Source organism: Dermacentor variabilis, chromosome 11, assembly GCF_050947875.1.
Source record: "Dermacentor variabilis isolate Ectoservices chromosome 11, ASM5094787v1, whole genome shotgun sequence".
Classification (NCBI taxonomy): Eukaryota; Metazoa; Arthropoda; class Arachnida; order Ixodida; family Ixodidae; genus Dermacentor; species Dermacentor variabilis.
Genome location: NC_134578.1, coordinates 45738700 through 45755083, shown reverse-complemented (window position 1 = coordinate 45755083; position 16384 = coordinate 45738700). Strand labels below are relative to the sequence as shown.

Here is a 16384-nt window from a genome sequence, read left to right as displayed (position 1 = left end):
CAGAGTCAGTGCATAGTTGGGGTGATGAGTGCTCGTAGTTCGCTAGATAGCATCGATGTCATGTGCCACTCCTCCATGGAAACGAGGAGCTCTACACAGCTACGCCAGTGTGACATATTGGCATAGGGTTCTGGCATGAAATTTACAAAATGAAACTTTGACCTTAATTTTCACTTCTAACAATAAATTTATTATAGCAAAATAATGAAGATAGTGTTTTTGAAGATTAATTTATCAGTTAAACTGACTTATTGTTTATCTTTAGCATCCTTTTAGCATAACAGCTAAGGCTAACTCTTAAATCTCTTTAAACCAATGGTTGTGATTGTTAATGGAGAAAATGAAGGGCAACCTTCCCTTTCATGATTTTTGCACCAAAACCATAGGGCTGGCATGTCACTATAACAACATAGATTTCAATGCAAATTCTCCTATCTGGGACAAAGCCTTTCAGTACTATTTGGCTTGCATTCGGTTTGTTTAGAATCCCAACGTAGCACTACTATATCAGTAAACAATTAGCTACAGCTGTATAGACGAGACACCATCTAAATCGATGACATCATGGCAAGCTACTGGAGTAACTTCAGAGTGGCGTCGCCACCCGTATTTAGTTTTGGCCTCTTTTGTGGCTTACTGGAGTGCGCTTCACAATAAGAGTGCTCATGTTTTGCTATTAGGGAAGCATAATTTCATAATACAGCTTGATTTATTGTTGCTATTTAGTGTCCCTTTCAATGAGCTTTCAACGCTTGTTCTGCAGCCCTTAGCTTGTTTACCAGATGTGGGACCATCAGATTTTCTCGCATCACCTGAAGTTTGTCTTCCCCACATGGCTCTGACAACTGACATTTGGCTGCCCCATGTCACACGTAATGGTGGGGAGTAAGGATTCGTAGTTTTTTACAGCTGCAATAAGAAATGGCTTGAGTGTGCGTTGCAATGATGCTGGTATAAGTCAGGCACAAGAGAGACTTGCTTCTCTTGCGACATCTTCCTCTTTGGCTGCAGCATGTCAGTGGGCACTAATAGGAATTATCTAAAGGAACTGACTACTGCCCAGAACGTGTCACGAGATGTTGGTGGAAATAAAAAGATTATGATTTATAGTGATAGAGCCGAGCATGCAGTTTTGCAATATTTAAGTAGGAATTGCAATTTTCAACTGGCACAGAAATTCATTAAAAATGGTACGTCATGGCAACTTACAGTGAAACCTCTGTACTGCAGTATGAATGCACTAAGGTTACTGTATGCAAATCAGTTGTTTCTTTTGTACCATGTTTGTCAATTGCAGTCTTTATATTATGTATGCATTTGTGTTTATATAAGAGCTAGAACAAGTTCGCGCTATAAAGTGGCGCTGCTTCCACTGCAACAAGTGGAACAGCTGACATGTGGCAAGCCGTCACATCCCTCATTGCATGGCATACCACATGATTGCATTGGGGCACCACCTATGTTGCGAGTGAGTACCCAGAGTTCTGCAGTCTCCCATGTGAGACGCAAAATTACATAAACTAATTGTGCTGTAAATGGGAGCAGGCACTACACGAATACATAAATAGTGTAAAAAGCATCACTTCACTTAAAAAATCTTAGCTCCGCTTAGCTTAGCTAAAAAGGATGCCTTGACTTGTATATGACTAACACAGTTTGGCAGGAAACCACAAAAGCAATCAGCTATGCTGAAAATGATTTAACACTCCAGAAAACATAACTACCCTGGACATTGGCTTGATAAACAATTTATTACTTTTTTACAGCTAGGACCGCTCTAGGCTATTTCAATTCTTGCGCACAATGTCTATCACATTCACCAATCACTGTATCCAGCATGTCTCCCTCATACAACTTCAAAATCATGATCACGATTGGAGATAAAAGAAGTTCTGACAAGAAATGTTCCATGCCATTTTCGGCATTACCACTGAAGAACTGGACACTGACTGTTAAGTTTTTTCATTGCACTAAACAAAAATGGGTAGCATAATAATTGGTTGTCTGCCTCTTCAAATTCTAAAGTTTGATGTGCGAAAACCACGACTTGATTATGCATGCCACAATGGGGGCTCCGGATTAATTTTGACCACCTGGGTTTCTTTAAAGTGCAACTATTTCTAAGCAGACAAGCGTTTTTTTATTTTCGCCCCCATTCAAATGTGGCTGCCATGGCTGCGATCGAACCTGCGACATCGAGCTGGGTAGCGCTATGCCACAGCCACGAATTTACGAGGCAGGTTCAGACTTGTCAGCACCCTTGGGGGCCTAGCCCGTACTACTTCTCAACATTACTCAGGCATGGGTATACAAAATCGCTTGGCCGCACTTTCGTTTACAGGGCCCCACACGCAAAGGATCAGCGTAAGACATTGGCAAAGATTATCTGCTTGGTAAGCTTGAGTGGCAAATTGAACTTCCTCGATTCCTCAGCATAGGTCATGATACCCATTGACAAGTACACCGACTGATACTTGTCCCACTCGCATTTCACAGGCGTCACAGTGAGCTTGAGTGAACGACAAAGCGTGTGAGCGGACATGGGTGTGAATGAGAGTGAGTGCCGGTGAGTGTGAGTGAATGTGATAGCGCACCAGAGTGCCAGTCAATGGCATTACAAATGAGTCAGTGACATTGACCTTGAGTGAACGTGAGTGGCCGTTGGCGAGTGCAAGTGGACATATGTATGTATGAGAGTCAAAGTCGGTGAGTATGAGCAGTCGTGTGTAGGAACGTACACATGAATACACATTGAGCATGAATGAGTATACATAGCCTGTAAAAAATATTGAGTGAATATCAGCTTCTTCTGTCTACCTATGCTCGTCAGTGTGTCTCCATCAAGATTCTACGTATTGCTTGTACATATTTTGTCTAGCTGACTTACTAAATGTAAAGACTTATAAATGGCCTTTTTCTTGTGTGCGCGTGTGTCTGCATTACTGTGTAGTCATATCTTTTAGTTCCCAAGAGCACTTGACAACCCTACGAAGTATCTTTGTCAACCTCCAAGTTTCAGCTCCAGAGTGTAGCACTGGCAGACTGCGCTGATAGCACACTTCGCTCTTCAATCGCACTCAAAGATTGTTATAAAAAAAAAAGCAGGATATAACAAAATCATACACATGTTCCTATGGGTGGGCAGCGCTAACTTGCCCAGCTTGCCCTGTTAATACAAGATCATGGATATAATGAAGCAAATGAAATTCACCTTGAAATACCCATAGAGATCCATGCATTGTTTTAACGAAGTAAAATTGTCCTGCCAATGGTTATTACGAACTACATTTATCTCCGAAACCAAAAATACCCAATCGCTGCAAGCCAAAGGCATCGCTTTCCGCGGGGTTCGGCACTCAATCGCTGCAGTATTTCAAACCTCTAGGATCCCCGTGTCGAAAACGCCGTCAAACACTGGTCTTTCTCAACGCCGCAGTTCTGCAGCTGCGCATAGCTGCGCACTTGTGCACAGGCAGCACATCACTCTCGCACTTCTCCATTTGCTCAGTGATTAATGGATTAACTTCTACTGCGCAGCGTACCACGCCGTCAGGCACAGCTGGACGTGGCCTCCGAAATCTCCTCGGCACAATCTCGTGGGTCACGCGGAAGCCTGCGCATGTCATGCAAGTTGAGGCGGCGGAAACAATTAGTGCGTTAACTTTTCTCTCTCTTGCTCTCTCTGCGGCAGGCTGTGCAGGCAGCCACAGTTGGCTGTGGCTTTCGAGATCTCCCCGTTGCAATCTTGGAGGCCACACCCACGCCTTGCATTCCCTTCTCCCTCTCCCTGCAGAGCGCCACACGGGCTGGCATCTGGGTGCAGCATACTATATCACATTGGCATTGGTGCAGTCTTGAAGGCCACGAGCTGGCCGAGCCAAGCTGGTGCAGTGAAGTTCGCTTGCCATCTTGATCATGCAGTGGAGTGCTCTGTTGTGTGCCACATACATGCTGCTCGACCACGACGAGCCAAGTGGAAAGCAAACACGAAGGATCATCACAGTAGAACAGAAGGCAACTACCTAAAGGCTGTCGCATCAGGTGCTAAGAAGTCACGTACATGTTCCATACGCTGAAGATTCTTCTGTTGTCTCATTCAAATTTTATTGAGTGTGGACATGTGGCTGTTCCACATGCCGCAAAGCTGTTTTTTTTTATTTGCATGTTTACAATTGTGCACCCTATCGGGCATATATTGTAGTAAATGGCAGTAACGGATATAACAAAATGATCTAGACTCCCACTTCTACGTTATAATGAGGTTCAAGTGTATATCAGCCGTGTCCTTCATGAGATGGGAGTGTCTGTCAACTCTATTCTGACCAAGATTTTTTAGTAACGTATGACCAAGGCAATGGCACGTTTCAACATTGACAACCTTCCGGACCTCAAGCACGTGTTCATGATGGGAAGCTTTTTTTTAAAGAGAGACTAATGAGAAATCTTAAGTAAACAGGTAAGATTGTCAGACTACTTTTCTGGAATCACAGGTACACCCATGAGCAAAAGTATACAGACCACAGGCTCACAAAAAAACTGAATCTGCTCTTATTCAGAAGTGCAAACTGAAATTGACAAGTGCACTGGAAAGTTCACAGTGACAAGTTTGGACTGTAGACATGCATAGACAGCGAAGAAAATCTGCTTTACCACCTACACTGGTGAGGCTATAACACCGGACGTAGTGGCGCACTGGCGTGTGCAGAAGAAACCAAATTACATTGGACGGCATAGTACAGTTAATTGCCTTCTATGCAAACAGGTTGCCATGCATGCAGCAAGATGGTAGCAACCAATACTTGGGCACCTGCAGTGGTGCTACCTCAACTCCGAGATCCTCCAGTGGAAGCACCAGGGCAAAGTGGCCAGCTACAAAGGGTGGAACAATCGATCTGCAGAGCTCAACAGCCTTTTCCGAATGCTCTACGCCTTCGTGTGGAATCAGGCATACTCTGCGTGATGTACTGAGGAGCATCTTTTAACAGCTGGCCCACTCCCCTCACTTACCTACTCTAGTTCAATGAGTCATCCTTAGCGAATAAAGCTTGATCATCACCATTGCAGAACCCCCTGTCTCTGCGCATTCGCTTAGGAGAGCAGATCATTCTTATCATAAACTGAGTCTCAGCATTCTGGAACAGGTGTAAAAGATTTCCAGTTTCACCCAAGAAGCAAAGCCTTGATAGCGGTGGCAATGCATTAAACAACTTCACGAAGTAAGGTTCGCAGTTTTATCAGTTGTATAAATTGCAGTGAACATTCAATTAGTAATTAAATGAATGAACACGGTGTCATGCACACACAGGTAAACATAAACAGATCTCACTCGATGACTGCGAATACTTGCTGCCACATCACAGGCATATTGAAGAACGCCGGCCATGGAAAGCAATCACTTCGGGCTGCCTCTCCCTTCAATGCGCGTCCAACACTTGATATTATGCAACTTCCAAGACTAAGCGCACAAGAGGACAGGCCACGTGAAGTGATTAGCCATTCTGGCTCACCCTACGTTTACACCCACCACAGATTACAGTCAATCACAGATTTTTTTGGAGGTGCCTGATAATTCGGATGCCTTGGCAGCACCACCACATAACCCATAGAGTCAATGTGTAAGGACGACTAAAATTTCAGATGCTGCAACCCTTCGCTATACGATTTTCAATCTTCTTGGTGTGACCACAGGTCCAAAATGACCCAAAAGAAAAAGTCACCATTGCCACCATTTTCATTATCTTGCCAGCACTCTCGCATGCAGATCTGCTGGCAGCCACAGCCACCACGACTACTGCAGCCATTTGTGTTTGGTGTGGGTCATGTGACCATTTTTGCACCACCACACCGTCAATGACCAATTTTTTGTAGATGCCCGATAATTTGATGCCTTTGCGGCACTGCCACATACCCCATAGAGTCAGTGTATAAGGGCATATGAAATTGGGGATGCTGAAACCCTTCCCTATCCCATTTTCGGACTTTTCGCTGTGATCTCAGGTCCAAAATGCCATTAAAAAAGGCCACCACCACCGCCATTTTCATAACCTCACAGCCTCGACCTGGCACTCTGGCATGCAGATATGCTGGCTACCATAGCCACCACGGCCACTGTAGCCCTTTGTGTTTGGCCACATGATGTTTGGTGCATGCTCGTGTGAGCATTTTGTGCTGTCGTGCACTCTGGAACATTAGGCTTGGCCGCTACGACATTTGCCGCCAAGGTTCCTGCTGTTCAGTGCTGTTTTTCACTGAAAGCATTCACACCTTTCAGCAATGGTGCTAAGTCCACCTTTGTCATCTTCACCGAAGACTTCAAAGCGTGGAAAGCACATCAAAGGTCTAAGACGCATGCCATAATTCCACTTCCCAAAAGTCAGCTTCACCGCCATTCAGAGCTGTTGCGCTGTCGAGCATATACAATGTATTGCAGTGAAGCATACCAAGATTAGAAAGGAGCTGCTGTCACTGGACATAGTGCGTGTTCCTCAATTACACAAGTTGGAACCTGCCGTCTGTTGTCACAGAACAAGCACTGAGGCGCCTAATAAATGTACTGGCAGGCCTTCAGAGCCATTTCAGACATGGCTGTGGCGATTTGAGCCCTTGAGGACAGTCAAAGGCATGCATTAATTTTTTCGGACTGCCAGATGTATTCATATTCACGTTTTCCCAGTTCCCAAGTCCGAAAAATTGGACGTTGACAGCACCTCCGAGATGCAGTGTGCAGATGGCTATGCGCAGCCGCAGTCGAGGTAGAGGAGGAGATGCGCAATCTCCTGCTCATGATGTGACACACTGATGTAGTGTTGAGCTGCTAAGATGTTGATTCATTGACCCATATTAGTTTCGACGAACTGAAATTCTTCAACGTGCCCCCAAAGCCCAGTACACAAATGCTATCTGTGTGCCGCACTACCTTGGAATGTGGCCACTGTGATTAGGAATCGAACGTCTGAACTCATACTCGACAGCTGAATGCTGAAGCCACTCAGGCTCCACAGTGGATAAGCCATAAAAAACAGTCACTACAAGGACTAAGTGAAGCAACAGCTACTGCTGTTGCAACAGTGATGTTTTACCTTTGGTGGCACTCATTATTCTTTCTTGTATTAAGTCTCTTCAAAGAGATAGCTCACACAATAATATGGGAGAGACACTGTGCAATTGCTACCACAGAGATACACACGATGCACCAGTGAGTTACAATGTCACAAATGTGCTGGGTTAGTCTGGTGCCGGTGAAGATGACATAAAATGCATACCACCAGAAGCAAACGTCCAAACACTGCAGGCAACACAAAAGACACCTGACTGAATCTGTGTACTGCAAGAACATTTGACACATTTTGCAACTCCCATGGTATCCAGCCTTTTGCTCCTGATGCTAAAGGGGGCAAAACAGACAAATCAAAGGTATTTCAGTGTAACTGCATCCACGTGCAAAGCAATGGAACTTACGAAGTGCTTATGTGTATTGTGCAAAGGGTACCATTGAGCGTAGGCAACAACTACACTACAGTCTTAATTCTCCCTATGACACTTTTCTACAATGCTGTGCACAATTGTAATGCATCTATGAGCCTGCAGGATTCAGCACATCATTTTGCTCTTTAATTTATGTTTCACAGGAAAATCTACTGTATTAAAGGTCTGTTTCTCGTATTTTATGAACATGTACTGTAAGTTTACTTGAAAATCAGCATTCGTGCATAAAATTGCTTATTCATCCATTGTGCAGTTGGGTGCTACCAAAGTTCAGGAACAAAAAAAAAGCCAGGGCTCTCTGCTAAGTAAAGCACAAAAGCAACTGAGTTGCACCCTCAGAGAGCCCCTCACCAGACACTATTTCAATTTACCGTTATACAGTTGCCGACTGATTTTTTGGACTCCAAAAATTTGGACATGCTCGATTATTCAGTGTGCTTCGTGGCACCGCCATTCTCCCCGTACACCATAATGTATAACAAGTGCCATAAGTTCAAACTCCTTGCAACCTCTCGTCTGATTTTTCAGACTCTCCTTGAGCCAACTGGATCGAGAGCACCATGCATCGACTCTGACCGGTGCATGGTTCGACTTGCTGAACGCCATTTTTGTTTTGAACGGAGCCTCCTTGCTGCCCCACGAAGTGGCGCTACTGCAAATCCCCGCTCATCATCATCATTTCTGCCTGGTTCGTGGCTACAGCAGTTCCAGTCTCAGCTTGGTAAGCCATGTCAAGACAATCCAGCAGCTGATTTGTTTGTTTCTTCATGCACGACACTGCGAGTAGGCCACATTTTTTGTTTCTGCGACTGGTGTCAGCGTGACGATGTGATGGTGTTTGGTTTGTGTGCTGTGTCGAGGTTGTGGTGGTCCAACATGGCATATGGAAACATCACGTGAAGTGTCTAATGGCGCTGACAGTGTCCGCGCAGACTGCGCTGGGGAATGCCAGTAAGCGGGTGCCGAGAGGCCTAGGATTTGTCACCTTCCGATGTGCTATCTACTGACGCTGAAAATACTCTGCTGAGACCTGCGCAGCAGTTGCATTGCGATTCCGGACACCGTCTCATTTGACAGTTTCACGGGTGCTGACACTGCTGTACTGACATGCGCAGACCTCGACGACGGCAAGATCATTCGTCAGGTTTCTGCTGCACTGCAGGACGATGACTCCGAGTAGGAATATGACGCACCATGTGCTACGCTGCTATCGCATGCGGATCGTGTACAAGCAGTGACTGTGCTCTGAGCCACCTATAGTGACGGTACGACCCTTTCAGAGATTCAGACTTATTTGATTGCACGTAAACAAAACAGCGTGCAACGGCGCATTCACGATTTCTTCAAGCCTACTGCCGAGCCCGAATAAATGTATGGCAATAAAGTATTTCTTTTCTTTTTCTTAACCTGCTTTTTTGGACACCTATTTATTCGGACATTTCCGCAGCCCCCGTGAGGTACGAATAAACGGTCGGCAAACTGTACGCTGTAACTTCTACAGCGACGTCTAGAGAGCGTATGACAGCAAAAATTTTCCAAATTATTTCATTATTAAAGGAGATAGCCAGAATCAAAATGTTGTGTCCCTAGCTGCAAGGTGGTGAACTTTCCTGTGAATAGAGACACCCTTTCCCTTTGCTTCAACTAGCATCCACAAGCGACACCCCTTCCCTCCCTTTCTCCCATGACAGAGCAACACCTCCAGAGCGAAGGGACCACATCACGTTTCAGTGGTGGTCTTTCAAGTCCTGCGAAGTATTTACCGAAGCCACGCACCATAATCGGCGACACTGCAGGCAGTGCATTTTACATAGAGGTGCTTGTGCATGTCACCTTGATTATTTGAAAGCAGGGGCTCTCTTGATAGGCTTTTCTTTGACCTTTGACTCCTTCAGCACCATGGGTGCTTTGACACTTGGCAAACACAATTGTCAGTGCATAATCTACACAACAAGCTTGCCTCCTTGAAATGCCAAAACCTGGTGAAGAGCATTTTAGGCTTTAGTTAAAATTTTCATGCAGCTTACACATCAGCCTGAATGGCCCCACGAAATGGCTCCATGAATTGACTCCCGTTCCCCTTGACGAGACAGCTCACGTTAGCAGCCATTCCATTTCAACTTAGCTGAAGAAATCTTGCGGGCACCACTGAAGGCTTCACACTTTTAATGTGAAATCCCATGCATGACACTAGGCTCACCATATACGGCAGTTCTGTTGGATAACGGCAGCAGTGTAGGCCTCCTCGCAATTTAAAGCTGGCACACTTATAACCTGCACCTTCTGCAACAATCGCACCACCATTTGTGCCTGTTTCGACCCTTGCACCCTTCATACTTGTCTCAATGATGTCAAGCATCTGTTCTTCACAGTAACTATGACGACATGTCTGTCCAACACTATAGTCACTTAAGCTTACAGGATGCATAGCCTGCTGCTTTAAGCCTTGTCATCAAGGCTCAGCAGCGCTTAAGATTCTTCTAAATTTTGATTCAATTACGTAGTGGTTTTTACATCACAAGGCAAGAAGCCTGTGGAGTCTCATGATGATGATGATTTCTATTGGCATCCCCTTCGAAACAGAGCAAATCACAAATAGCCACCTAGCTTGCTTGAGCCAATCAGGTAATCTATACATGCTTTTCAGTCTCATACTTCGTCTGCATATCCTTTATCTTTTTTTGCTATTTCTTAAAGTTTATATATCTACCTTGTGTTCCTTGCCTATGCCTGTAGCAGATCAGGTCCTACCAATCTCTTCCCCGATTTTTTTTTTTTTTTCCACCAATACTCTAAATGTCTCTTGCTTGTCTCGACTGCTGAATGGTTGATGTTTCCATCCACTCTCACATACCAGCACTTCTGGAAGGTGTACGTTATCTACTGGTCTCACTGGGTAAATGCCTTCACATTACATTAGGATGCACCGAGTGGCCCTTTTTTTTTTTTTGCTGCAGCAGACACATACCTCATTTTGTAAATATTTGTGCCAGTATGTTTTTGTCCTTAGGCAACCAGCTCGGGCCTCGAATAGCAAGGCACTGCCCTTTGTGTTATGCACAAGCACAGCCATGAGAAGCCAAGTGCCCCATATCCATCCCTCATACAGGCACGATGGGTGCACTCATTTAGGCTAATTTTGACTTCAGGACTTTCAGCATACGCCGACACTTCAGGGCACAAGCACTTCTGGAAAGATTAATGAGTGCGAAACGAAGACAAAGACAGGGTTAGAAGCACGCAGAGGGACAAGCATTCATGCGGTCTACGAGTTTCTAATTTCGTCTTCATTTGACACACGTTAATCTCTCCATCAGATATGAACCAACTAAGCCCGCAAGGAGCAATCTTAAGTACTTCGGGACTCCACCACCAACACAATGTAGCCTTGGTGGACCCGAACAGAGACCTCAAATTTCTTCAGAAAGATAAGAATTCAAAGGGAGCAAGAAAGAGCAGCCCGACCTCAAATTCGGCATGTTGTTTCACATTATCTCAGTGCAAGGTAAGGAAAGAAAAAAGAAGTGAAAAATAACTTTTACCAGTACACAATGGGTCGCATTACTCACTGTTAACTAGATATTTAATACAGAAATACAGAAATCAACATCATACGTTTACACCAAAACTTGCCCAACATATTACTGATGAGCATCTGGAACGACGTCTTCAAGTGAGCCCTGCCAATCGCTGCAGCTATCTACATACAGTCGCGAGCAATACAAAAGAGAACATATAATTTGTTCTGAAGCAATGTTTACGTGTGACGCAGAGGTTTTAATCTCTCATATGCCAATGTGCAAAATGCAGTGTTCCCACTTTAAATCCAGTCACAAGGAACACCCTTACGGGGGACAAGCGCATCCAGCAACTAAAGCCTCTTGAAGACAAATTAGGGCGTTTTCGTTCGTGTTGCTCAAGGGGACATTTTTGCAGTGAAGCAAATGCAATGTGCAGCACAAGCAAAAAAGCCAATTAAGACGCGAGCGAAACACAGTAAAAAGGAAGCCCACAGAGGCAGCTCACTCACCGTTCTTTGAGCCATCGCTCAAAAGTTCCCGTCGCTCCCTCTTGGCCTTGAGGAACAGGTTTTGCCACTGCTTCTTCACTTCGGCGACACAGCGGCCACCCGGGTGGTGGCTGTTCAGAATGTCCGTCACCTCCTTCCACCCATCGAGCTTGTCCTTCTTGCTCATGCCCTCCGCCAGCCGAGGGTTGATCAGCATCCTGCGCTTCTTCAGCAATGACAGCAGTTCCATCTTCTCCTCCGTAGGCCAGTGCGGGCCCCTCCTGCGGATCGCATGGATGGGCCTGGGATGCGGGCTTCCGGACTGGCCAGGGGCTTGGCTCCGCACGTCAGTTATGACCAAGCCACTGGGGAACGAGGGCACCGCCGGAGGCGGCTGAGGGGACGGCGGAGGTGGTGGCGTCTGCTGCACCACGAATCGTACGGGGTGCGGCGCGACTTGCGACTGCTGGCCGTTGATCGGGGGATGGCTTCCCTGGCTCAGGAGAAGCCGCATGGCTTGCTGAGGCACAAGCCGTGTCTGGCCATCCGGCTGGCTTTGAACAATGACGTTCGGGGCCCGCGATACGAAAAGCTGAATGGCGTGTGGAGGCTTCGCCAAAATAGGCCTCGCGGCAGGGGTGCTGCTGTCGGCAGTGCTGCTGGAATGGCTCGGAGAATTGTTCGCAGGTTGGCTCGCGGAATGGCTTGCAGCATTTTCAACGGCTTGCTCTGTGGCTTGACTCATGTCCTGGCGTGGAGTCGCGTGGACGAGGGAGTACGGGTCTGCCGGGTCGCTCCTTGAAGGCCCGGGAAGGAAAAGGTCCGCAGCAGACGGCGAAAGCGAGGAATTACTGTCTGTCTCTCGAACTGCTAGCGGTCGAATCGCTTTGGCGGCCGCAAAAAACGGGGCGGAACGGCACCAGCGCAGTCAAGCAATGCTCGTCGGGAGGAAAAAAAGGAGAGTACAGCATAGAAGCAGAAGTTAGACGAAGTCGTTTAGAGATGCACCGTCACGTCAATTGTTAAAGAGAAGCAGACGACGTGCATCTTGGTAAAAAAAAAATTGTCTCCAAATTCTTTTTCTCTCTCTCAGCTTCACTGGCAACGCCAGGTGGAGGCCAATGCAACTAAGCTGGTTGTTTGTCTGACTGAAACATTCACCTGCTACGAGGGAGCAAAGGTAACTTCACTACACGCTGAACAGCTAGGACAACATACAATCATAATGTGCCACACTCATTCCAGGTTTGCTTGCATTCCCAGTATCACGAGGGGTTTCCGTGTGCAACCATTCACCGAAAGACATGACAAACTACTCCGAGCGAAATGCTCCAGAGCTGTACTTTTCATGCCTTGTTCATGCCCATGCCACATCGCAGCACCCTGGCGGCGCCACCCCCTGGTAATGTTTCGGCACTGCTCCGTAATGCAGCATGCAAGACGAAATCCTACATGCCAAGTTTCCTCGCAACATGCAACCTTCTGAAGAAAAATTCCAAAAAGTCATTGCCAGTTAAATACACTTCTTTTAGGAAAAGAGGAAGGGGACCAAGCTATAGCAAAGCCACTTAGTACATTTTTGCAATGATTAAGAGTATTTTGGCATTGAGTTACCATTCTACAGTCACCGTTACCACTTCCTTCTTACTGCCGATACGTAGTAAACTGCGCATCAACTGTCAGCAGCAGGTAGCATCGGTAGCGGTATAAAAGTAATGCTATGCTAAAGACATTTTGCGGTGACAAAAATATTTAAAGGATGAACGTGTAGTAACCCTACTCCACCTCAACAGCCTTTCTCGTGGCTCACCAACTTGCACAGCAGTTTCACCCACTAAACTGGAACTTACCACTCGCACATTACCAACACCACCTTGATACAAATCACTAGCTTCAATTTTTTTACCTGGGTACTGCACTCTAGACAAACAGTCACACAAACACACTCAAATACGCCAGCGACATGCTTCAATATTCGACAATGCAACAAGTGTTTTCACAATGCAAGCAAACACACGGCTATGAGTGGCACAGTAATTAGAGTCGAAAACCTTTCAGCACTGTGGGTTCTATAATTAGTTCAAGCCTCAAACACGAGGGTTGTTGGACCGTTCGGCAAAGCGCCGATCCCATCTAGGCAAATTAGTGAGCTCAGTTGCGAAAGAGACATAAACCACTTGACACGAATAGACGATGGGCAGGCCCAAATAATAATTTCAGAGCACTGCAATAGTGTAAACATCAACCTTTTCTATCCCAAAGGACAGTGAACATCGTTTTCTCGGAAAACAAAAAAACCTGCAACAATTTCCACCTGCCTCGTCAGTTATGAGACGTCTTCATTTTTTGCAGTGCCTCGTGACGGTGACTAATGAAGTATGTACGGCCAATGCTGACCTGGCTTATCGGTACATTGCAATAAGCGCAACAAGCATTATAGATTTTAAACATTTGGGAGATAGCACAGGCAGGTCACTGGCACCCTTTGGCATTTACAGCTTCCCGTAAGTTGTGGAAGAATTGCTCTCTTCAGGCCCATCTGAATATTCCTGCCTTTTAGGAACAAAAATTTCATCCCTTTTTCTCCCCAACCAACCAATAAGACTACCTCACATTGTTCAGATGGTGCTGGACAGGATGTGCAAAAATGAAAATTGTCGTCTATGTGAACGTCATCTACGTGAACGTAACAAAAAGCTAAAAGGAAAGCCAATGCATAAATCCCAATGGGTTTCCTTTGTTCCTTCATGCTACAGTCGGGTGAGGGGACAATTTTTCTTTTTTGTGAACTATCCTCGATATTGCAGGCTTCCGCAGAACCCATTTGCCATATTCACCGTCCCTGTGCTTCGCGTTATCGGTTAATTCAACCTCGCAGTGCAACCTGCTAGCCTTCGGGTCAGGTCAGATGACGGAGTGGCCGCCCCGGAAAGGTGCCGGCAATCAAACCAGGACGAATTTTTCTTCAACTGCAACGCTTCCTTTCCACGAAGTAGGTTACTTGTCGGTTATTTTTCTAGCTTTGTGCACAGTCAGGCAGATGACGACTCTTGCCTTTCACAAGCCTTCCTCAACCTTGCGATATTCCAGAGAACTGATATGCAATGAGCAAGATGAGAGTGAAAGTGAAGCCGAGTTCAACGGCCAAGCACCTCTGGTCTAAGGTGGTGAACCAAAGGAACCCTTGCGCCTCTTAGCTCTCGCTAACACAAGGCGTGCAGACAGCTAAGAAAAAGCAGCATTCGTTGTTTTGAGAAACGGCAACGCTTGGCTCACCTTTTGAAGGAGATGTGTTCGTGCAGGGCACGGATGAAGTGCTCGTAACGACGCTCAATGAAAATGAAGGTGGGTAGGCGTGTGCCGTCGCTCAGGTTCAGCGTGAGCTCGTGCGTGTCCGCGACCTGGCGGCACCGGTACGAGGTGAGGTCGGTCACCTCGAACGACACGGTGGTGTGCGGCCCAGGCGAAGGCGAGTCACCTGCGGACGTGCCGTTCTCCTTCTTGATCTTCACGGAGTCTGAAATGAGAGGTTCATCCATTAACCCTTCGGACGCTACCGCACGTTTCTCTCCGTTGTCCTGTTAAAACTTCTAATGCCACAACCTCTTTAGCTTGCCGTTCTTTTTTAGTGTGAGGTGAACATCTGAAAAAACATTAAGTCTTTGGAAAGTTGTAGATGTACTTCCATACAAACAACTCATACATAACAGACAGCGAAGCTGTACAAGGGAGTTCTTATACCCTCCGGAAGTCCTAGAAATCTGCTTTGAGTTCGCAAACGCTTCACTATTTCGGTGCCATTCCTTCGCTAAACCCAAGCTTTCTCAAGTGCTTCACTATATATCTGAGCTTAACACAATAGTCCTCCATTAATTAGACTGGTTAATTAGATTTTTCGGTTTCATTCCATTCCAAATGAAAGTCCGACTGCCGTTAGAGCAATTCTGTGGGCTGAACTGTTGTCATATTTATCCTAAAATTGGCTTTCGCAGAATAACTTGAACTAGACCAGTGTGTATGCAAGCACGTAACCCTCATGGTGACTAATAGCGACCACTTTAGTGGCAGCATGTCTCGGTGGAGCACAGCAAAGAGTGACTTCGTCAACACACATCATGTCCCGTCCAAAACGTCCATTTTCGGCATGCTCTAGGAAGACTTTAAGCAATAATGGTGGCTCACAATGTATGATTACGGTATTTACCCAATTCTAATGCGTGCCTTCTTTTTCCAAGAAAATTGGGCCGTAAATTGCCTAAGCAGTATAATCGGATACGAAACCAAAACAATGCTCGCGAAATTTGTATGCTTTACCGCACAACACAGCTGTATTCCGAAAAAGCTGACTTTAAAAAAAATCGCACAGCAAGGCTGACTTTCGGGAAATCTACCACCATTGATGCCCTGCCCCTACTTGTTGCTAAAAAGTCAGGTGGGCATTAGATTTCTACTTTGTTTAGGAGCTTTACAGTCATTTCCATGTTAAAATTTAATTTTGGACACATAGAAACCACACATTCATTTAATTTTGGGGCGTGTTAGAATTGGGCAAATACTGCCACATGAATCAGCAGCATGTTGTGGCGCTTCTTTTCATCTTGCTTATTTCGACACACCGGATAATTAGATCAGCTTCATCAGTCCCATCATGATCGAATTAATGGAAGTCGACTATACTTCTACATTCCCCTGTATATCCGACACACGTTCCTACACGGTGTGCTGGCTCTACTGACACCAGCACCTGGCTGCACGTTTCGACGGCCATGTAGGGCTGCGGCTAATGGCTTTTCTTAAATGTGGCGCATCAACGCCAGCATCTGGCTGCAGATTCTGATTGACACCCTCCTCGCATGGCCACCTCTTCTCTGGGCTTCAAGGCAGACTGTG

The 16384-nt window shown here is 46.0% G+C and overlaps 1 protein-coding gene across 4 annotated transcripts in view; it reads right to left on the bottom strand.

The window, feature by feature from the left end:
- The window catches only part of LOC142563748 (TBC1 domain family member 15-like), a 93703-nt gene that overhangs the window by 63011 nt on the left and 14308 nt on the right, over window positions 1-16384 (bottom strand). For 3 of the 4 annotated variants that reach the window (XM_075674352.1, XM_075674349.1, XM_075674350.1), the window contains exon 4: window positions 14771-15011. In XM_075674352.1, coding sequence (XP_075530467.1) covers window positions 14771-15011 — 241 coding nt within the window. Of the gene's footprint in view, window positions 1-11515; window positions 12292-14770; window positions 15012-16384 lie in introns of all 4 variants that reach the window. The other variant, XM_075674351.1, reaches the window with a different exon arrangement.